Here is a 21,529-nt window from a genome sequence, read left to right on the forward strand (position 1 = left end):
GGAGGCCGACGGGTTGTGCGAATGCGTCTTTACTCATGATTAAATACGAGGGCCCGGGCGCGCCGCGCCATGATTGGGCGCCGTGTGTCTGGGCCGCGGCCCCTCGGGGGCCGGCGTCAGTGTCCCTGGGCCTCTGCCGGCCATCACCGCTCCACGGCCAGCGCCTCGGCCTCGGCCTGCCGCTCGGGGCCGGGGAAGGCGATGCTGAACACCTGGTCGTAGTGGTCCACGAAGTGCACCTCCAGCCCCTCGGTGATGAAGGCCGCCAGGTCGTAGAAGTCCTTCTTGTTCTCGGCCGGCAGCACGATGCAGGTGATGCCCGCGCGCTTCGCCTGCAGGGCAGGGGTCGCAGGGGTCGGGGTCAGCCGGGCCGGCAGCCCCCGCAGCTCAGCCCGCGCCCCGCGCGCCCGGCCCGGCTGGCACTCACCGCGATGGTCTTCTCCTTGATGCCGCCCACGGGCAGGATCTTGCCCGTCAGCGACACCTCGCCCGTCATGGCCAGGTTCTGCCGCACCGGCCGCTCCAGGGCCAGGGACAGCAGCGCCGTGACGATGGTGCAGCCGGCGCTGGGGCCGTCCTTGGGGGTGGCGCCCTGGGGGCAGAGCGTTGCGGCGTGTGGAGGGGGGTCGGGCATGGGGGGCGGGGGGTCGGGCATGGGGGGCGGGGCAGTACCTCGGGCACGTGCAGGTGCAGGTGCGAGGTCACCAGGAAGTCGTTGCCCGGCTGGTGCCGCATGAGGAAGGCGCGCGCGAAGGTGTAGGCGATGCGGGCGCTCTCCTTCATCACCTCCCCCAGCTGGCCCGTCACCTCCAGGCTGCCGTCCTTGTCCCCCCTGCCCTCCCTGTCCAGCGGCCGCCGCAGGGACGTCTCGATGAACAGGGTGGAGCCGCCTGGACTCGGGAGAGGCGGGCGGCTCAGCGGGGGCTGCCGGGGCGCTGGGACCCGGTACCCCCGCACCCCCCGCGGCGCGGCGCGCGGCTCACCCATGGCGGTCCAGGCCAGGCCCATGACCACGCCCGGCGGCGTCACGTCGTACATGCGCTCCACCGTGAACACGGGCTTGCCCACGAAGTCCTGCAGGTTCTCGGGCGTCACCTCCACCGCCTCCGCCTCGCCGCTCACGATCTTGTAGGCCGACTTGCGCAGCACCTGGGCGGGCGGCGCGGGCGGGCGGGGTGAGGCGGGCACGGGCGCGGGCGCGATGCGGGCACGGCGCCGCGGGGCGGGCGGGCTCACCTTCTCCACCTGCTTCTGCAGGTTGCGCACGCCGCTCTCCCGGCAGTACTGCTTGATGAGCAGCGTCAGCACCTCCGACGACAGCTTGGCCTTGGTCTCGTCCAGGCCGCACAGGGCGCGGGCCTGGGGCACCAGGTACCGCTGCGGAACCCGAACCCAACCGCAGGCTCAGGCCGGGCCGGCCCGCCCACCGCACACCCTCAGCCTGCCTGGGCACACGGGGCAGGCAGCGGCCCCCTCCCCCCGCCGGGGGCGGGCCGAGGCCTCCACACAGCCAATGAGTGTCCGGGGGCGCGGCCTGCGCGGGGAGGGCGTGGCCCGCGCGTCGCAGGCTCCACCCCACGCCCCGCCCCCAGCCCCGCTAGCGGCTCCCTCCAAGCCGCCTCTGGGGAACAGACCCTGTGGCTCCTGCCCGCGAGGACGGAGGGGGCCTCACCTCCGCAATGGCCAGCTTCTCCTGGGCCACGTACCCCGACACGTTGATCATCTCCATTCGGTCCCTCAGCGGCTCGGGGATGGTCTCCGTGATGTTGGCCGTGCAGATGAACAGCACCTGTGGGCCGCAGGAGGCGCTGGAGGCCAGGCGGGCGCCCCGCCCCGCGGCCCGCCTCCCCCAGCGCGGGCACAGCCCCTGTGCACTCGGGCGCGGGCCCGCACCTTGGACAAGTCCACCGGCACGTCCAGGTAGTGGTCCAGGAAGTTGGCGTTCTGCTCAGGGTCGAGCAGCTCCAGCAGCGCCGACGACGGGTCGCCCTGGTAACCGCGGCCGATCTTGTCCACCTGGGGCGGTGGAAGGAGGTGCTGTGGCAGCGCCCCACTCCCCGGCCCTCCCCAAGCTCCCAGGAGGGGCCTGGGGCGGCTGGGAGGCAGGGAGGTCTGGGCGGGCACGCACCTCATCTATGAGGACCAAGGGGTTCTCCGTCTTGGTCTTTTTCAGACACTGGATGATCTTCCCGGGCATGGCCCCCACGTAGGTCCGCCTGCAGGACAGGGTACGGTTCGCAGCTGTATGCTGAGCCTGGCCCGACACCCCGGGGTGCTCCACACAGCACCCTGGAGCCCATCACCTTGCACCTGACACCTGGTGCTAGGGCACTCCAACACCCAGCAGCCAGAAGCAGGCAGCCTCCCCGGTCCCATGAGACCAAGCCTGTGTCCTCCCAGCCCTCAGAAAAAGAAAGGCAAACCTGACAACCAGGGGCCTGAGGCCAGCCCCAAAAGCAAAAGAGTACATGGCTCGAGGTGCCCAGGGACCCATAGACAATAAAGAGCTGGGCCCAGTCAGGCTGGGTCTTCCCAGACAGCAGACCCCGCCTAGCCCCAGCAGGTCCTGTCCCTCAGGTGTCCTGCTCAGCAGTGGGTGGGCCCACAGGAGACCAAGGAACTCCACATGGAAGGAGAGCAGGGGCGCACACTGGGTGGTCTACATGCTATGCATGAAGGATGTTGTTTTTGTTTTGCCAGTCCGGGGCCTGCACACTGTCCCTGAGCTTCTTTTGGCTGAAGGCTAGCTAGCACTCTACCACTTGAGCCACAAGCATCATTTCCCACTTTTTCTGTTTGTGGTCTTGAGGAATCAAACCCAGGACTTTATGCATGCTAGGCAAGCACTCTTCCACTAAGCCACCTTCCCAGCCAATGAAGGGCTTTTCTTTCTTTTTTTTTTTTGGTGGCGGGGCTTGAGCTCTGGGCCTGGGTGCTGTCCCTCAGCTCTTCAGCTCAGGGTGAGCGCTCTACCACATGAGCCACAGCGCCACTTCTGGTTTTCTGGTGGTTCACTGGAGGTAAGAGTCTCAGACTTTCCTGCCCTGGGCTGGCTTTGAACTGTGATCCTCAGATCTCAGCCTCCTGAGTAGCTAGGATGACAGGCGTAAGCCACCAATGCCCAGCTGTGAAAGACATTTTTTATTATTATTATTTTTTTTTTTTTGGGTCCGGTTGTGGGGCCTGAACTCTGGGCCTGGGCGCTGTCCCTCAGCTCTTCAGCTCAAGGCTAGCGCTCTACCACTTGAGCCACAGCGCCACTTCCGGCTTTTTTCTTTTTGCTTATATGGTGCTGAGGAATCGAACCCAGGGCCTCAGGCTTGCAAGGCAAGCGCTCTACCACTGAGCCACCTTCCCAGCCCCTGAAAGACATTTTTTAAGAGCAAAGGTGAGGAGGGAGTCAGGCTGGAATATGGCAGAAGAGACTTTCAGAGAGAGGGCACAGCTTACACAAAGGCCCTGAGGCACTTCCACAGCAGTATATGAAAGTGTGGAGACCCGCCTGACTGAGCAGAGGGAGCAGGGAGGAGGAGGGCAGGAAGGCGGGGCAAGGCCCTGTGGGCTTGGGGAAGGACACAAAAAGATGGGAGCCAAAGGAGGCTGTGGACAGAGGGATTTTGGTGCTGTTATGACCCTTTTCACTCAATCATCAGCTTCCTGTCCATGTCCCTGTTTTGAAACCAAGCTGACATAGCCATGTAGTGGCCAGCTCCAGCCCTGTGAGACCCAGCCCTTCAGAATGCCGTCTCTCCTCCCCAGGGGCTGCAGAAGGACTGCCGGCCTCTCCAGTGCCCGTTCCTGCTTAGCTCCTGCCCTCAGCCTGCAGGGATTGGGCCCTCCCAGCCTCAGGCCCTCTTCACCTGGGTGATGCCTCTCCGGGCTGCAGCCAGCCTGGGTGGGGACTGCATGTGTTCAGAGAGGGCAGAAATGCCACCTTTTAAACTTGGGAGTCTATTTTGTTCTTGGCTAGTTCTGAGCCAGGGTCTCGCTCTGCAGCACCAGCTGGAGAAAGGATATGCTTCTCCAGCCTCCTCTGGGAGCCGGGACAACAGGCATGTACTAGTGCACTCAGCTGCCTTCCTTTGGTGGAGGTAATGACTGGGCTCCCAGATGCCAGGCCTGCATGCGCTATTCGAAGGGGCGGCCAAGCCTGGGCCCTCCGGACAGCGAGCAGGAGGCGGCGGTGGTGGCCGAGCGGGGCAGAGCTGTCCTGCTGTGTACCAATGCTGCGCTGCAGCACAGCCCACACCAGGTCAAGTGACCCCCAGAGAAGTATCAAGACCCTGGGGGGCCTCTGCCCACCTGTGCCCCTTGATCTCAGCCACGTCGGTCATGCCGCCCACGCTGAAGCGGAAGTACTCGCGGTTGAGGGCGCGGGCGATGGAGCGGGCGATGCTAGTCTTGCCCACGCCAGGGGGGCCGTAGAAGCAGAGGATCTTGCCCTGGGTGGAGCCTCGGAGCTGGCTGACAGCAATGAACTCCTGGGGGCGGAGGCAGGTCAGTGTGCAGGCTGGCTGGGCACCCCAAGTCCCTGGCTGCCCTTTCTAAAATAGAACCTGGCCTCGGAGCTCACCACGGACACAATGCCTTCTGGACATCTGTGAGCTTCAGGAAGGAGCTGTCCCCCGGGGTATGGCTGAGGGGGGCTGTCACTGCCAGCCATCCTCACCTCAAAGCCCTACCTCACAGCCCCAGGGCCTGCTGCCTCCTCCCTCCAATCTCGCACCTGGCAAGCAAGCAGCCAGCCCTGTGAGGGGGGAGCAAGCAGCCAGCCCTGTGAGGGGGGAGCAAGCAGCCAGCCCTGTGAGGGGGGAGCAAGCAGCCAGCCCTGTGAGGGGGGAGCAGGTCTGCAGCGCTCCCCCTCTCCTGGCCCCTACCGGCTCCCCCCAAACCCACCAGTGGGCCCTTCCCAGCACAGGCTCAGCAGTGACATGACAACCTGGACTACACAGGCCTGGGCCTCGGCATCTCCCTGGGGCAGACCAGGCCTGGGGGCAGGAAGGGATGACGAGGGCACAGGGCACCCGCATGAACGTGGCATCATGCACTAGCACAGTCGTGGGCCTCGCAACCCCCAGAACAGAAGCTAAGCCAGCTCATCTCCTTGAACCCCGGGACCCAGGACTCGGGGTGGCAGCCTCACCAGGATGCGCTTCTTGACGTCCTCCATGCCGTAGTGGTCCTCCTCCAGCACGGCCTGCGCTCGTACCAGGTCCAGGTTCTCGTCGCTGTGCTTGCCCCACGGGATGGACGTGAGCCAGTCCAGGTAGTTCCGCGTGACGCTGCCAGAGAGAACAGGGTGTGAGCAGGTCTGGGCCACGCACGAGGGGCTGGGCTGCCCGCTGCCCAGGACACCAGATGGCCCTACAGCAGCCTGGGGGCTGGGCGTCTAGGACAAAGCGGTGATGTGGGGGGAGGGGGGGAGCACTCCCAAAACAGTGAGGAGCTAGAGGCCAAGCCTACTACTACCGTTTGGGGCGACTATTGTGCCACTCTGAGCCTGGATACCAACCCAGGGAAGCAGGACAAGGTGGGACAGTTAGTACTTCCCTCTAGGTGACCCTGTCACCATGTCCTGGGGGGCCTCAAGGACTGGGGCCACCACAGCCGCCCTGTGCATATGCGCACACTGGGAGAAGCCTGGGGATGGCAGCAGGGCCTGTGCAGGCCTCTTGGTGAGGCAGGAGCTGTGCCGTGGACCCTCTGCTACCTCACACAGCATCGAGAGGGTAAATTACCAATCTCGATAGGGACTGTCCAGGCCCAGCGTCCCCACAGCGCCCTTATGAGAGGAGGTGGTGGGTGGAGGCTGGGAGACACTGCACTGCTGCTTTGACAAGGGGGGAAAGGGCCACAGTGAAGGGAGGCGGGGCCTCTGGACACAAACAGGCAGGACAGAGGCTGGGAAGGAGCCAGCCCTGCCCCACACACAGGCACTCTGCGCAGGGAGGCTCTGCTAGACTTCAGCACCACCTGGGGCCACTGGAGGCATTTCAAGGTCCTGGGTTTCTGGGCCGTTGGCAAAGCAGTGTAATCTTGCCTGCAACCCAAGGGGGAAAAAGGAGAAAGCTCCAGGGCGCCAAGTATACTTAGCCTCATCCAACCCTTCTTGGGAGGCACTCTGCGGGGACGCCCTGGCTCAAGAGCTGCCTTGGTAAGCAGCCAAGCAGTTCTGTGGCAGCGGTGTCTGGTGTGTGGAACACAAGTGCCACCAAGATTCCCACAGGAACTCAACCCCCGGGTCCCAATGTCAGGCACAGAACGGCCGAGATGAGGCGGCAGCTGGCCTGGGCCAGATGCTGGTGCAGCGTGGTGCCCAGACCCTGCTCCTTCCTGTCTAGCATGAGGGCCAGAAGCCATACTTGAACTCCGAGGAGTGGTTGTCCAGCAGCCCCAGCTTGCTCAGCTCCTCATCCACCACGTCCATCACGTGCTTGGGCACCACCAGCTCCTTGAGCCGCTCCCGGAACTTTTCCTCGATGGCATCCTTGTCCTCTTTCTCCAGCCCCAGCTCCTTCTTGATGATCTTCAGCTGCTCCTGCAGCAGGTACTTGCGGTGCGTCTGCTTGATCTTCTCCTCCACCTGGGGCCGGGCAGGGCGGGGCACTCAGAAGGGGAGGGGCTGACTGGGGTGGGCGTGGAACTCAGCGGGAGCAGGGTCTGACTGGGACAGGCACTCCACTTGGGGTGGGTCATATGAGGACTACTGAGTAATCAGCACAAAGGGACGGGGGAAGGAGAGGAGGGCAGGGCTGGGGTTCAGCTGAACAGACTCCTCCCACACCCCTCAGGGCTCAGAAGAGAAACCGGGAGCCCTAAGTCTCCAGTCCCTTCCTTCTTCCTCTTTTGCAGTCTGGGGATGGAGGCCCCCCGGCATTGTATGGCATGGTATGGGGCAGGTTAAGAGCTCACTGCTGAGCTGACACCAGTCCTCCTCTTCATAACCCAAAGGAGGAAGTTCCCTGTTTTCCAAACTGACCAGACCTGGCCCCACAGCCTCCTTCAGTGCTCAAAATGGTGCTGGTCCAGGCAGCCGCCGGCTTTCCTCAGGATTGTTTGGCCACCTACCCTTAACCACAGCCAGATGTGCTAGGTGCTCAAAGATGGGATGAAGGGATGGATTTTACCTCAACTAAAACTAGCCTGGCATGGTCATTCGCAGCTGTAATCCCGGCTACTCTCAGGAGGTGGCGATTGGGAAGACTGTGGCCAGCCTCAGCCAAAGTAGTGAGACCTCATCTCAACCAAGAAGTCTAGCATGGTGGCCTGCACTGCTATCTCAGCTACACAGGAGGTATACGTAGGAGGATAATAATCCAAGACTGGCCCCAGGGATAAAAGACTGGGGACATAACACAGCACCTGGCTGGCACACACAAGACCTTCAATTCAAACCCCCGTGTACAAAAAAAAACAAAAATACAACAGGATGGAAGCAAAGCCCAGCGGCTCGGTGTCTGAGGCAGGAGAGGTGGAGCCCAGGAGTTGCAGAGCAGCGGAGATGACAATCAGACCCTGTCTCCCAACCCACCCGTCCGCGCAGGGGCCCTGGCCACTCCCCTCACCTCACGGCGCAGGGGCCCTGGCCACTCTCCTCACCTCACGGCCCAGGCGCTGCTGCAGCTTGCTCAGCTCAAACTCCTTCTTCAGGAGGGAGAGGGCCTTGTACAGCCGCTTGGGGATCTGCAGGGCAGGGCGTGGATTGTGGTCAGGGCTTGCTGTCCCAGGAAGCAGGCTGCCAGCCGTACGATGCACTGGGGCACATTACACAGAAGGGCCCAGGGGCCTGGCTGCCTCAGGAGCATGGGGGCCAGTGCTGACCCACACGCCCTCAGCCTAACCCCTGCCAATACCACAGCCCCACTCAGACAGGGTGCAGGCAGCCAGAGATGGCTAGACGCTCGCTACGGTGGCCCCATGTCCAGGTGTGGCAGGTACTCACATTAGTCTCCTCCAGCACGTCCTGCAGCTCGTGGGACTCAGCCCCTGTGAGCGCGGCCCCCATGTCGCTCAGGTAGATGGGGTTGTCCACCACCCTCTGGCCTGCCTGCATCATCTGCAGCACCGACTCTCTGAAACCACCAGCACAGTGGGGCCTGGGGCCTGGCCCGAGGCAGGCCCCAGGCCCCACACGCCACTGGCTTTGGGTAAGGCCCTTGAGTCACAGTGGCAGCCTGTCTGCCGCCATGACACCTGTCCCTTATTAGACACCTCTTCAGCTACGGCCAAACCTTATCCCTTAAAAGCACCTCTTACCAGCTAACAGCCAAACCAAAGGGGCAGGACAGAGTACCTTGGCTGCAGCATGAGGGGTCATTAACCCCCCCCCCACACACACCCTCCCCACACACAGGATGTCACTGAGCCAGGAGCCCTGGCCCCAGATCCCATTTGCTGCCGGGCAGCTGCAGAAAGGCCCTGGCGTGGGACACTGACCTGTAGAGAGGGTTCAAGGCGATAATGTCCCGGATGGTCTTCACAATCTCAGCAGTCAGTGCCTGGCGAGGAGACCAAGACAGGCGTGAAGTCCCCCACACGGGGAGCACAGCCCTGGCATTTTCCCTACCTCCTGCTCCACCAGCCCCGGGGCCAGAGTAGGAACCCAAGGTCATCAGGGCAAAGGGATTTGTGTAAAAGGAAAGCCTGCCTCTAAGACCGCTGGGTCAGTCCTGATACGAGCAGACAGGAGAACGACGGTGGCTAGTTTCTGCTCTGTGTTTGTTTTTTGTTTTTTATTTTTTTACATGTGCAGCCCGGGCTGGCCTGGAACTGGCGACCCTCCTGCCCCGGCCTCCCAGGCCTCTCCAGTGTTTAAATGCTGCAGCCACACCTCCCTCCACCTCTGTCCCAGCTCGGCCTGGTCCTGTGGGCTGAACCTGTCCATCACTAGGGCTCTCGGCCACCATCTCCAGGAATGTTGGCCAGGCTCTGCAGAGACTGAGAGGCTCCTCTACAGGGCTGCAGCCGCCACAGCCAAGCCAAACACCACCCTTGCCTGGCTTTCAGTCTCCAGCTTTGGCCAGACTGTGTCTCAGGGGTCCTGGCCTTTCTCATCTCAGTGCTGAGGCTCAGGCGTGGGCCTTTCCTTCCATACCACAAAGTTTTCATGGGCAGTGCTAACAGTACAGCCATGGGGAAAATCAGGAGGTAAAATCAAATGACGTCCACATCCTGTCCTCAGCACCATGGGTCAGAAGGCACCTGACCTGCCACAGTGTGGACCTGTGGGGCAGAGGAACCCCATGAACAAGGCGTTGACCAGGCCAGTGGCAAAAGCAACCTCAACCTTCAGGGACTGGAACAGACATCACCAACTGATTACTTTGGAGCTCAGAGCACCCCAAGCCTCCTGGGACACTGGTACCTAAAGGGGATCAGCTCAAAGCCTCCGTGGGCTCCTGTCTCCCAGCTACTTAGAGGGCTGTGGAGTGGAGACATGGGGGGGAGGGAGGGCAGGAAGGAGGGAGGGAGGGAGGGAGGCACGGTGCAGCACTCACCTTCACCTCCTCAGTGACCTGGAAGTCTTCATGGACCACGTTCTCCACTTCCACCATGAGCACCTCGCTGGGGGCATCGGCGGGCTCCATGGCCACCTCCAGCTGCAGCTTGGCGGCTGGGTCCTCCTCCGCTTCCTTCTTGCCGCGCTTGGCCTTCCTGCGCGGCTTCTGCTTATTGCCCGCCTCGGGCTCCTCGGGCTCCACCTCCAGCTGTCTGCTGATGCGAATCCTGTCAAGAAGCAGAACAGCCACCCTTGTGGGCACCTGCTGGCCCCCAAGCTAGAGACCCCCCCCCAGAGCCGCACCCCACCTTATCTGTGTTCCAGAGCACATGGAACATTCTGGGGAGAGCTAGGGAAGGGAGCTCCATGGCTGCCCTGTCCTTGGCCTTCAGCTCATCAGCCAGAGCCCCCTCCCTGCAGTCCCCTGACCTCCCCACCAGCACCCCTGCACCTCTGCACAGGGGGTTGGCCCACATGTTCCCACCCTTCCCTTTTTGGGCTTTGAGCTCAGGGCCCGAGCTGCATCCTCGCCCCTTTTTTCTGCCTGGGACTGGCACAATCCTACCTACAACCTCCTTTGTAGCTAGGGTGACAGGTGGACACCACCACGCGCAGCTTGTTGGCTTAGACAGTCGCACTTCTGTCCAGGCTAGCTTTGAATCACAATCCTCCCCATCTCAAACTCCCTAGTAGCCTACATTTATGAGTATGAGCCACCACACTGGGGTTTGGGTGGTGGTTCTTCTTTGAGGTAGGATCTCACTTCTTACACAGATAAGACTGTGTGGCCTAGCAATTCTACCTCAGCCTCCAGAGTGCTAGGATCAATGGCAGATGCCCCTACGCCAGGTCAACCCTGTCCATGTCTGTCTCTCCCATGCTCCAGCAACCATGAGCACCTAACCTCACTGTGGCAATCGTGGCAGCCCAGAGACAGCAGCCAAGTCTCCACCCCCCCCCCACAGCAGCCAAGTCTCCACCCCCCCCACACACACACACAGGGAAATGTGGTGCCTTCTTCACAGGTGGCGTGAAAACCGCCCAGGATCCACTCAGCCTGGCTGACTGCCTCCTGACAATTAGCAAGCCCCCAGGGTGAAGGAAGCAGGGAGCAGGCCAGGCTGTAGGTACCCGAAAGCCAGTCAAGCACCTGAGCAGTGCAGGGGCGGGGCAGGGCAGTTGCCCTGGTGTCCAGGGAACACCAGCAGCCGCTCCACTCCACTCAGTGTATACATGTAACAGAGGAAGGGGTGAGGAACCTGCCCACACCACCTCAGATGACCTAGGAAGCCTGATACAATGTAAGCACTGTCAGCAGCCGTTACACTGTACCCTTTAGAAAACAGTAAGAAAAGAGTCTGCATCCTTCACAACCTTCCTTTCCGCTAGCGAGCAGCTGGGAGGCTGGGTGACTAAGGACAGAGCCAGCTAAGCTCGCCCATGGCGGCTGTCTTTTTCCCGACAGGATCTTGCTAGGAGCTCACAGCCATGAACTCAGGCTGGCTTTGGATCTCAAATTTTCTGCTTTAGTCTCCAGACTGCTAGTGTAGAGGCATATGACACAGTGATCCTACTGACTTTGAATCAGGCCTCTCTGGGAGGTAACTTCTCTGGGACAGCATGGGGGCTGGGGGCTGGGGAGGCTCACCTCCACCCTGGCCCACTGAAAGCAGATGGGACAGGCCTGGCAGCATGGGACAGGACACAGCCTTTAGCTCCCCTGGGCCAATTCCTGAGTGGATTCTAGGTCCCTCTAGCTGAGGGAACCTGTGAGCTGTTCTGACACAGGCCTCTAGACCAACAAAACCCCACCAGGGGCTTGCCAGAACCTTACTGCGCTGCCGTGCGGGGGCTGGAAGGCTCCTGAGGCCCGCAGCTGCAGGACCCCCGGCAGGCAGCGTGCTCTCTGCTCAACCATCCTGGGCAGAGCTGGAGCCCAGAGCTGCCCCTTCAACCACCCATCAGCCATGAGCAGCATGGGATTGCAAGCGACATGGACAGTCCCCCAGAAACAAAACGCACAAATTACAACACCACAATCAGAAGCCATCTGAATGAATGTTGAGTCTTGCGGGTGCGTGCGACCGGCCCTCAGAGCCCAGGCCGTGCTAGCCACGGCCACCACCACAGAGGCCATCTGAGAACCCACCACTTTTTTTTGGGGGGTCCGGTCATGGGGCCTGAACTCTGGGTCTGGGCGCTGTCCCTCAGCTCTTCAGCTCAAGGCGAGCGCTCTACCACTTGGGCCACAGCGCCACTTCCAGCTTTTTTCTTTTTGCTTATGTGGTGCTGAGGAATCAAACCCAGGGCCTCAGGCATGCAAGGCAAGCGCTCTACTATGGAGCCACCTTCCCAGCCCCGAACCCGCCACTTTCTGAGGAAGGTTCCCAGTACCAGCGAGGGACCCACAGAGGTGACCAACAAGGGGGCTGCTGAGGGGGCCCGGGGCTCTTCAGGAGGGCTGCTTTCTGCCGTCTCAGGCTCCCACACACCTTCTGTGCCCCGTGACGATCATGCGCAGCTTGTCCCCGAGGTCCTGCATCTCATGGATCTGGGCGAAGGTGCCCGTGTGGTAGACCTCGTCCAGGCTTTCCACCACGTCAGACTCATTGCTGAGGGAGACCAACACAAGGGCGCGTTGGTGCGCCATGCTTATGCGCAGAGGGATGTCCCGGGCTGAGAGGGAGGAGGGAGAGAGAAGAAACGCCCCTACAGGCCACTACCAAAACTGCAGCACAGCCTCTCCCAGCTTCCCACAGGAGTGCTGGGCACACCCACCACAGGTGGCAGGCGTCAGCCACGAGGAAGGCTTCCTTCCTCCTCACCTCCACCCTGGCCCACTGAAAGCACACAGCCTGTAGGGGTCTCACTGGGAACATGGGACTTGGCAGTTGGGTTGTTTTTGTTGGTTGTGGGGCTTGAACTCTGGGCCTGGGTGCTGTCCCTGTGCTCTTCAGCTCAAGGCGAGCGCTCTACCGCTTGAGCCACAGCGCCACTTCCAGTTTTCTAGTGGTTCATTGGAGATAAGAGTTTCACGGACTTTCCTCTTGGGCTGGCTTTGAACTCATATCTCAGCTTCCTGAGTAGCTAGGATTACAGGTATGAGTTACCGATGCCCAGCAATTGGATGGTTTTTACCTGGAGTGAGGCGAATGTACTGGCTTGGCTCACTCTGCTATGAAGTGATTCTAAGAGGACTCAAGGTTGTTTCCCCAATCCAGACGATGTGTAAACTAAGTGTGCAGTACCGGGGTGAAACCCAGGGCTGTGTGCCAGCACTCCCCATGAGTCCAGTGCTCTGATGTTTAATGCCAAATCCTCTACCCAGCACTTGGTCTTGCCTTTATGTCAAGGTTGGAAAAGGGGCACAAACTACTCTAGGGGCCATGGTAAATCAGGGTGGCTTTGGGGGTGGGGTGGGGGAACAGAGGGCAATGACACTTACTTGTCATCTCTCTTTAGGAACACGCCAACATATGGCTGGGCCAGACGAACTTTCCTTCTCAGCAGCTCAACCAACTTCTTATTTTTAACCTAGCATGACAATGATGTCAAAATGAGACACGGCCATGCTATGGCTTCTAGCTATACTTTTCAAGATTATTCTGAGCCAGGTGTCAGTGGCTCATGCCTGTAATCCTAGCTACTCAGGATAGCAGGAAAGTCTGTGACTTTTTTTTTTTGGCTAGTGGGGTTTGAACTCTGGGCCTGGGCACTGTCCTTGAGCTCTTCAGGTCAAGGCAAGCACTCTACCACTTGAGCCACAGCACCACTTCCGGTTTTATGATGGTTAATTGAAGATAAGTCTCATGGACTTTCCTGCCCAGGCTGGCTTTCAACTACAATCCTCAGATCTCAGCCTCTTGAGTAGCTAGGATTACAGGCATGAGCCACCTGTGCCCTGCCCGTAAGACTTATCTCCACTTAAGTGGGGCTGTGGCTCAAGTGGTAGACTGCTCACCTGAGCTGAAGAGCTCAGGGACAGTGCCCAGGCTGAGTTCAAGCCCCATGACCGACAAAAAAGAAAAAAAAAAAGATTATATTCTCTGGCAATGTGGTAAATTCAACACAGGACATTAGTGAAAGGAAACAGGGACTGACAGGAGTAATGATATAAACTAGATGTATTCCTTAGTGGCCACGCCCCCTCCAAAGCACAGAAATGGCCTGAGTCAAAAAACTAATTAAACCAGATATAAAACCAATTTCAGTGGCAAAATGTTTGAAAATCAATACTACTCTGCTTTTATTACCGTCAGGACAAAGCTGTGTTTGCTGATGGTTCATACATATATTCCTACCACTTGGGAGGCTGGGGGAGGACCTTGAGTTCCAGGTCAGCCTGGGATACACAAAATTTTTGTCTCAAAAACAACCCAACATGCACGTGTGAAATTCAAATACAGTTGCCCCACAGGCTGCTAACTTCTTCAGTCTCCATGGGACCATTTTGTAATGACACCCCTGTACAACTCACTGATCTTCAACCCCCACCACCACGGCACATTCTCCATGTCATTTCAAAAACAAGTTCAAGGCTATTGTTGTCTTCTAGAAAGTCAACGCTACTTTCAAGCCTGACTTGAGTTGCAGGCTGGGCATGGAACTGTGGCAGGCATGACCATCAGCAGAAACTTGTTAACCTTCACAGCTATGCGATTCCTGATTCATGGGGGCTCAGGCTGGCCACTTGCCTTTCAAATAAGCTCCTGGATGACGGTGACACTCCCTGGAGCCACAGTGTTTAACTCCACTTGGGGTCCAAGATTTCCTGACACTACACTAGACAGGGCCACTGCTCTATACTCAGAGGCCACCAATAAGAACAGAAGCTATTAGAGCAAGTTAGCCACAGGGCATCAGTTACAAACTAAATGGAGCTTTGCTAAGAGGCCCACAAACACTTAGGGGTCCCAAAGCAGTGGCTCCTAACTCACCTTCTGCCAACAGCTGACAAATGCATCCTGAAACTGTCTCCCCTCTTTGCCCCCACCCTGGCAGAGCCCTGTTCTTATTTACTAAGTAACACCAAGAGCAAATCAGAAATGACCATATGCCTGCCACACACAACTTGGGTAACCCCTCCCCCAGCGCCTCCTCTCCTTCCCCTCCCAGGCTTGGTGTGGCTAGTTGTGATTCATGTGGCAGAAAGAGCTCTTAGAAGATTCATCTCTCTTCTCAGGTGCTGCAGCAAGGCACCTGTCACCTAGCAAGGCTGAGGGGGCCAGACAAGGTGCTCAGTCCTGACCCCAGGAGCCTGGGAAGGTACAAGAGATGCTGGAAGTGGAGTCACTGATAAGAGACAAAGGCCTTCAGGGAGAAGTTCTGAAACATCACCAAGGCTTTCCATTAACTCTGACATCCTGGACTCTTTTATGAAGAACATCTTGAATAAGTGATCACTTCCTTCAGTAGGCAGGAACGGCAGCAGCTTATAGCTGAAACAACTAAGTGCCGGACACAGTACTGCAAATCCTTTCCACACAGTACTTGCATGCAACTCCCACAACCCCTTTTCCAAGGAGTCAACTTGTTAGGGAAAGTTGGAGCCACAAAATGCCCACAGAGATTGACTGTGGGTCCCTTTCACTAACTACTCACAAAGATGAGCAGCTCAGATACACACTGGGAGGGCAGAGGGACCCCATCTGTGAGCACCCCCAATAGCAGGCTGCTGCTGCTGCCCTTCTGTTCTGGGATTTTCCTTTCCCAGGGATCCTTGAGATTGACTTGGCAGAGTGGCTTGGGGAAAGGATGTGGAGGCTGATTCATCATATGACCTTGCTTATACAGCTGATAACCTTTCTGCTCCATGATTTGAGTTTCCACGGCAGTTGAAAACAACAATGGTGAAGGGATGGGAGGGGGAGGGCATTTGAGTGCACACCACTCTGAAAGCTGTGGCTTTCTCTCTGTTACATCACCCTATCTTCCCTACCTCCTCATGGCTCTTACTCTGAAAGGATCTTATTGGTTTACTGTCTCTTCTACCAGAATTTTGGTTCTTCGGTGGCACTTGTTTTGGCTTGTTGGTGTTCCCAAAGCCTGGCAGAGGGCACAGGTCCACAGCATTGTGGAAGAAAACTTGTCCTCTCCCCCATCCCTCCAGCCTCTGGCCCATTTCCAGCCGTTAATCTCGGCTTCAACCACTGTGATCCACTAGAATGTAAGCTCCAAAGACAGCCATTTTTGTATCCAGAGCGTCTACAACTGTGGCTGATATAAGGGAAGAAGGAAGGAGATACTGGTTTAACGCGAGAACGAATCTTCCAACTAGGCTCTGCAGCTGCTGCCCAAGACACTGCCGCAAAAAACTTTTACGGCCGGTCCCTCCCAGATTTCAATCAACAGGACATGCCTAACTAAGCTCACTGGGTTTCCGTAAGGGGAAGAATTAGTGTGGAGAGGACCGGGAGCCCCACACCAGCCTTTTGAGAATCAGGTGTGTCGTTAAAGATTAGAGGCACGAGGGCGCCCGGCGAGCCCCTCGGCCCATCCCTGCTGCCCGCACAGAAGGCCGGGGCGGGGGGCTCTCGTTACCTCCACGATCTTGATAAAGCGCGGGAACACCGGGTTGCGGGTGATGGCGATGAGCGGTAAGTGCGGGAACACGTCCGGGATCGTCATGGGCGTGAGTGCCGTTATGACCGGCCCTTCCCCGCCGCCCGAGCTGCCCCCCGGGCTCCCAGACCCTTCCTCTGCGCCACCTTCGGAGGCGTCCTCGCCGCCCGAGAAAGACCCGTGGCCGCGGTTGCTCCCCTCCCACAGCGCTCGCCACTGGCCCGCGGCCGCCGGGCCTCGGCCCCAAAGCGCCCAGGGAGGCGAGGCGTCGCAGGCCCGCCGGCCTCTGCGCAACCAAGCTCCGGACGCGGACGGGGCCCGCCTCCCGGTGGCGGCCAGCAGCGGCCGCCGCAGGGCCCAGCACCGCGCAGCACCCCACAGCCGCACGTAACCTGTGCTCGCCGCCATGGCCCAGCCATACTGGCGGCGCACCGGACTTGCGTCATTTCCGCTCCCTGGGCTGTTGCGCACGTGACGCCAGGCGCGTGGCCCTAGACCGAACTGTCCACGGGGCGGGGGCCTGGAGGGGGCGTGGCCAGGAGGGGCGTGGCCTGGTGAGGCGTGTCCTCTGGGGGCGGAGCTTCTGTGGCGCCGGTGGGCAGGGCTTCCACTTCCCTCTTTTCCTCCCCCCTCTCCACCCCCAGGTCTTGGGGTTTGAACTCTGGACTTGGGAGCTGTCCCTCAGTTCTTCAGCTCCAGGCTAGCACTCCACCACTTGAGCTACAGCACCACTTCTGGTTTTCTGGTGGTTCATTAGAGATAAGAGTCTCCTGGACTTTCCTGCCTGGGCTGGCTTTGAACCGCGATCCTCAGATCTCAGCCTCCTGAGTAGCGAGGATTACAGGTGTGAGCCACCAACGCCCGGCTTCAGCTTCCTTTTAATTTGTAGGTACTGGGATTTGAACTCAAGGTCTCCGTCTAACTAAGCATGTACTCTGGAACTTATCAACCTTTTGCTTCCAACCTAGGGTGCTTCAGGCTTCTTCTGGCTACCTAGAAGATTGTGGATATTCACCAGCGCCCCAGAGAGTGAAAATGATGTAACAATGGACACTAAATAAATAAAAAACAAAATTTTAAAATAAATGAATCGGGCTGGGAAGGTGGCTCAGTGGTAGACTGCTTGCCTTGCATGCATGAGGCCCTGGGTTCCTTTCCTCAGCACCACATAAGCAGAAAAAGCCGGAAGTGGTGCTGTGGCTCAAGTGGTAGAGCGCTAGCCTTTAGCTAAAGAACTAAGGTACAGCCTCTAGGCCCAGAGTTCAGGCCCCACGACTGACAAAAAAATTTTAAAAAATAAATAAAATGAATGAATGAATGAATGACAGGAAAGTAAAAAGGAAGACTGTAAATGAAGATGAATAATGATCTGTGTTTATTCGCATGTCTGAAAACAGAACAATGAAAACTCTTGAGTTTTGTTTTAAGAAGCACGAATAGGCCAGGTGACAATGGTTTGTGCCTGTAATCAAGGTAATCAGAAGGTCTGAGATCTGAGGAGTGTGGTTTAAAACCAGACTGAGAAGATTAATCTGATAGACTCTTTAACCACCAAAAGGCCAGAAGTGGAGAGGTAGCTCAAATGTTAACCAGGCTTTAGCACAAAGAGCAAAGCGAGAATGTGAAGTCCAGAAAACAAAAGAAGGGGTGACATTGTGAAAAAAAAGAAAGAGGGCTGGGAAGGTGGCTCAGTGGTAGAGTGCTTGCCTTGCATGCATGAGGCCCTGGGTTTGATTCCTCAGCACAACATAAGCAGAAAAAAAAGGCCAGAAGTGGTGCTGTGGCTTAAGTGGTAGAGCACTGGCCTTGAGCTGAAGAGCTGAGGGACAGCACCCAGGCCCAGAGTTCAGGCCCCAGACTGGATCAAAAAAAAAAAAAAGAGTGAAAGAAAGAAAGAAATGTACTCATTACTTGGCTTATGAAGTGGTAACCTCTCTGTACAACTTCCTAACAGCAATACAATTTTTTTGGGGGGGGGGGTCCGGTCATGGGGCCTGAACTCTAGGCCTGTCCCCCTGTCCCTCTGTCTCCCTGTCCCCCTGTCTCCCTGTCCCCCACCTCAGGCTTTGCCCTGTTGTTCTGTGACCAGTGGGCCAGGATGAAAGGGGTACACACACACACACACACACACACACCACTGAGCCACCTTCCCAGCCATACAATTTTTTTATTGTGAAAATAATGTACAGAGGGGTTACACTTACCTGGGCAAGATAATGAGTACATTTCTTATCAAGCATTGTAGCCTCCTCCTTTGTTTCCCCTTCCCATCCCTTCCCATCCTCCCCCTGCCCCCCCCAGCAATACAATTTTTTTAATGTGAAGTCCTGAGTTCAAGCCTCTCCCCACCCTCTCCTACACAAAAGCAGGATTAAGACGGAGGATGATCGGTATGTATTGTAAAAATAAATGTGTGGCCTACTATCAGACGTGCTGCACCCAGCCCCGTGTCAATGCTAGCCTTCTATCTCTGCTTTACTCATAAATTTGGTGTCTACCTCCACAAATAAAACTAAATAAACGTGTGGAAATGTCACGGAGAAACTCCTTTTGTACACCTAATGAATCCTTCAAGTGCAACCTTCGAGCATTTGACAACAGAGTCAGGCACACGCTTCAGGCATGTGGGTGGCAGAACCTGCGCATGCGCGCTCAGCCGCTGGGGCGAGGTGACGGTGGAGTTGGGCTTTCCAAGGAGGTGTGCGCATGTCTAGAGTTCAAGCAGTGTGCCACGTTCTGCCTGGTGCGCATGCCCAGGCAGAGAGGCTCGTTGGTGCGCATGCTCAGACTCGAGCCTGCGCATGCTCAGACTCTGTGCAGTGTTCCTGCCGCCCCCCCCCCCCACGCGGCGGTTGAGGAGAAGTGTTGGCGGGAGAGATGTTGGTGTGGTCGCTGATGGTGATGGTGGCGGCGGCAGCCATGATGAGACCGTGGCCGCTGGCCAGAGCTCAGACTCTGTGCCGGTGGGGCGGACTTCCCGGGGCTGGGGTGCTGCTGGGATTCACTGAGGGTTGACTGAGCCCCGCCTCCCCTCCTGGTCCAGGCCTGTCACTCACCGTCAGCCCCTCCCTGCTCGGGGCCCCCAGGCCGCCTCCCCCCCCTTAGTCCCTCACTGGGTCACCCCCTCCCTGCTCCCCCCCCAGGTCGTCTCCCTGTCCCCCACCTCAGGCTTTGCCCTGTTGTCCTGTGACCAGTGGGCCAGGATGAAAGGGGTACACACACACACAGGTACACACACACACACACACAGGTACACACACACACACAGGTACACACACACACACAGGTACACAGACACACAGGTACACACACACAGGTACACACACACAGGTACACACACATACAGGTACACACACAGGTACACACACATACAGGTACACACACACAGGTACACACACATACAGGTACACACACACAGGTACACACACACACAGGTACACACACATACAGGTACACACACACAGGTACACACACACACAGGTACACACACACAGGTACACACACACACAGGTACACACACACAGGTACACACACACACAGGTACACACACACACAGGTACACACACACAGGTACACAAACATACAGGTACACACACAGGTACACACACACAGGTACACACACAGGTACACACACACACACAGGTACACACACACACAGGTACACACACATACAGGTACACACACAGGTACACACACACAGGTACACACACACAGGTACACACATACAGGTACACACACATACAGGTACACACACAGGTACACACACACAGGTACACACACAGGTACACACACACAGGTACACACACACACAGGTACACACACATACAGGTACACACACATACAGGTACACACAGGTACACACACACACAGGTACACACAGGTACACACACACACAGGTACGTACACACACAGGTACACACACAGGTACACACACAGGTACACACACAGGTACACACACACAGGTACACACACATACAGGTACACACACTCACATATCCACAGACAGCTTCACACAGGCCACGACAAGCTGCCTCCTTGTCCCTCCCTCCAGCACCCGCACAGTGAGGACAGGAAAAGTGTTTAATGTTTCCAAGCAAGCCCACAGGGTAGGTGGCTCCCTACCCCACGCTCCCTGCACCCCATCTAATCGAATTCCTGCACCGGAATTTTCTTTTTCTTTCTTTTAATCTTTTTACCTTTTTTGGTGTGTGTGTGGGGGTGTTGTTTGTGGTGCTGGGGGGGTGAACTCCCCTCCCCTTGGGTCTCACATCTACTAGGCACCCATGCAGCGCTGAGCTACAGCAGTAGGTCTAATATTTTTTGAGTGCCAGTTTTTGTATTGGGGATTTAGGAATACCCGCTTTGTCCAGCCCTTGGAGTTAAGGGTTTTTGTTGTTGTTTTGTTGTTTTTGTTGTGGTGTTGAGGATTTAATTCAGGGTCTTGCAATTTCATAAGTAGGCACTGTACCACTTCAGCCACCTCTAGGGCTATCATTGCTTATATTTCAATTATTTATTGTGTGTGTGTGTGTGTCTGTATTGGTTCTGGGGCTTGAATTCAGGGCTTGGATGTTGTCCTTGACCTTTTTGCTCAAGGTTAGCACTCTACCACTTGAGCCACAGCTCCACTTCTGGCTTTTTGGTGGTTAATTGGAGATAAGAGTCTCACAGACTTTACTGTCTAGGCTGGCTTTGAACGGCAATCCTCAGATCTTGGCCTCCTGAGTAGTTTGAGTGGCTTAGACACCAGCACTCAGCTTATTTATTTTTTTTTTCTTTTCTAAATAGTGTCCCACAGTTTTATCCTAAGGACCAGCCTTGGATTCTCTTTTTTTTTTTTTCCCATGGGGGTAGTATTTTTTGTGTGTGTGTGAAAATACTGTACAGAGGGGTTACAATTAAATGGGCAAGATAATTGGATTCTCTTATCTAAGCCTTCCCCTCATAGCTGTAATTACGGGAGAGAGCCAGCTTAACCTTCAAGATCCTCCTGCCTCTCCCTCCTAGAATTACGGGCTTGTGTCACCATGCCTGGATACTTTGTGGGGTTTTTTTTGATGTGTGTGTGTGTGTGTGTGTGTGCTCTGATATTGGGGCTTGAACTCAGGGCTCAGGCACTGTCCCTTAGTTTTTTCCCTCAAGACTAGTGTTCTACCACTTGAGCTACAGCTCTGCTTCTGGCCTTTAGCTGGTTCATTGGAGATGAGTCTCATGGACTTTCCTTCCCAGGTTGGCTTTGAACTGGAAGCCTCAGATCTCAGCTTCCTGAGTAGGTAGGATTACAGATGTGAGCCACCAGTACTAGTGGCACAAACCAAACCCGGGAAGGGGGGGGAAGCTTTTTATTTGACTATATAGATCCATAGCACACTGTAAGGACAATCTAAACAGGTTCCAGGAAAACTTCCCAAGCTTCCCCCCTCCCCTCCCCCTCCAGCTATCTGATATAACACTGCATCAAAACTGGAA

At 57.2% G+C, this 21,529-nt stretch overlaps 2 protein-coding genes across 5 annotated transcripts in view; one reads left to right on the top strand and one right to left on the bottom strand.

Annotated features, from left to right (window-relative positions):
* Positions 1 to 11: 11 nt before the first annotated feature.
* On the bottom strand, positions 12 to 16,476 carry Lonp1 (lon peptidase 1, mitochondrial). Of its 2 annotated transcripts, XM_070008379.1 has the most exons (18): positions 16,040 to 16,476; positions 12,945 to 13,033; positions 11,992 to 12,111; positions 9,498 to 9,726; positions 8,437 to 8,498; positions 7,943 to 8,072; positions 7,600 to 7,683; positions 6,363 to 6,583; positions 5,144 to 5,282; positions 4,303 to 4,481; positions 2,129 to 2,216; positions 1,894 to 2,016; positions 1,673 to 1,789; positions 1,237 to 1,377; positions 984 to 1,149; positions 673 to 890; positions 428 to 592; positions 12 to 332 (listed from the first exon to the last, which is right to left on the bottom strand). In XM_070008379.1, exons 1-18 carry the CDS (start codon positions 16,466 to 16,468, stop codon positions 144 to 146), a joined length of 2,889 nt encoding a protein of 962 aa, XP_069864480.1. In that variant the 5' UTR covers positions 16,469 to 16,476; the 3' UTR covers positions 12 to 143. The 2 variants fall into 2 exon arrangements, with proteins under 2 accessions (XP_069864480.1, XP_069864481.1); XM_070008380.1 differs by lacking the exon at positions 16,040 to 16,476 and having other exon boundaries at positions 11,992 to 12,175; positions 12,945 to 13,031.
* Positions 16,477 to 18,908: 2,432 nt separating this feature from the next.
* Catsperd (cation channel sperm associated auxiliary subunit delta) overlaps positions 18,909 to 21,529 on the top strand; it is a 41,470-nt gene continuing 38,849 nt past the window's right edge. For all 3 annotated transcript variants that reach the window (XM_070008526.1, XM_070008527.1, XM_070008528.1), the window contains exons 1-2: positions 18,909 to 19,023; positions 20,112 to 20,166. In XM_070008526.1, the coding sequence (XP_069864627.1) occupies positions 18,938 to 19,023; positions 20,112 to 20,166 (141 nt within the window). In that variant the 5' untranslated portion in view covers positions 18,909 to 18,937. The remainder of the gene's footprint in view (positions 19,024 to 20,111; positions 20,167 to 21,529) is intronic.

The sequence above is a fragment of the Dipodomys merriami genome, unplaced genomic scaffold (assembly GCF_024711535.1).
Source record: "Dipodomys merriami isolate MVZ:Mamm:240054 unplaced genomic scaffold, mDipMer1.0.p SCAF_70, whole genome shotgun sequence".
Taxonomy (NCBI): domain Eukaryota; kingdom Metazoa; phylum Chordata; class Mammalia; order Rodentia; family Heteromyidae; genus Dipodomys; species Dipodomys merriami.

Excerpts from the sequence above, each read along its gene's own strand:
- Lonp1 (XM_070008379.1), bottom strand. The coding sequence starts at position 16,468 with ATGGCGGCGAGCACAGGTTACGTGCGGCTGTGGGGTGCTGCGCGGTGC. Across the intron at positions 2,217-4,302 it reads GCTGAGATCAAGGGGCACAG|GCGGACCTACGTGGGGGCCA; the intron begins GTGGGCAGAGGC and ends CCTGTCCTGCAG. Across the intron at positions 891-983 it reads CCTGGCCTGGACCGCCATGG|GCGGCTCCACCCTGTTCATC; the intron begins GTGAGCCGCGCG and ends TCCCGAGTCCAG.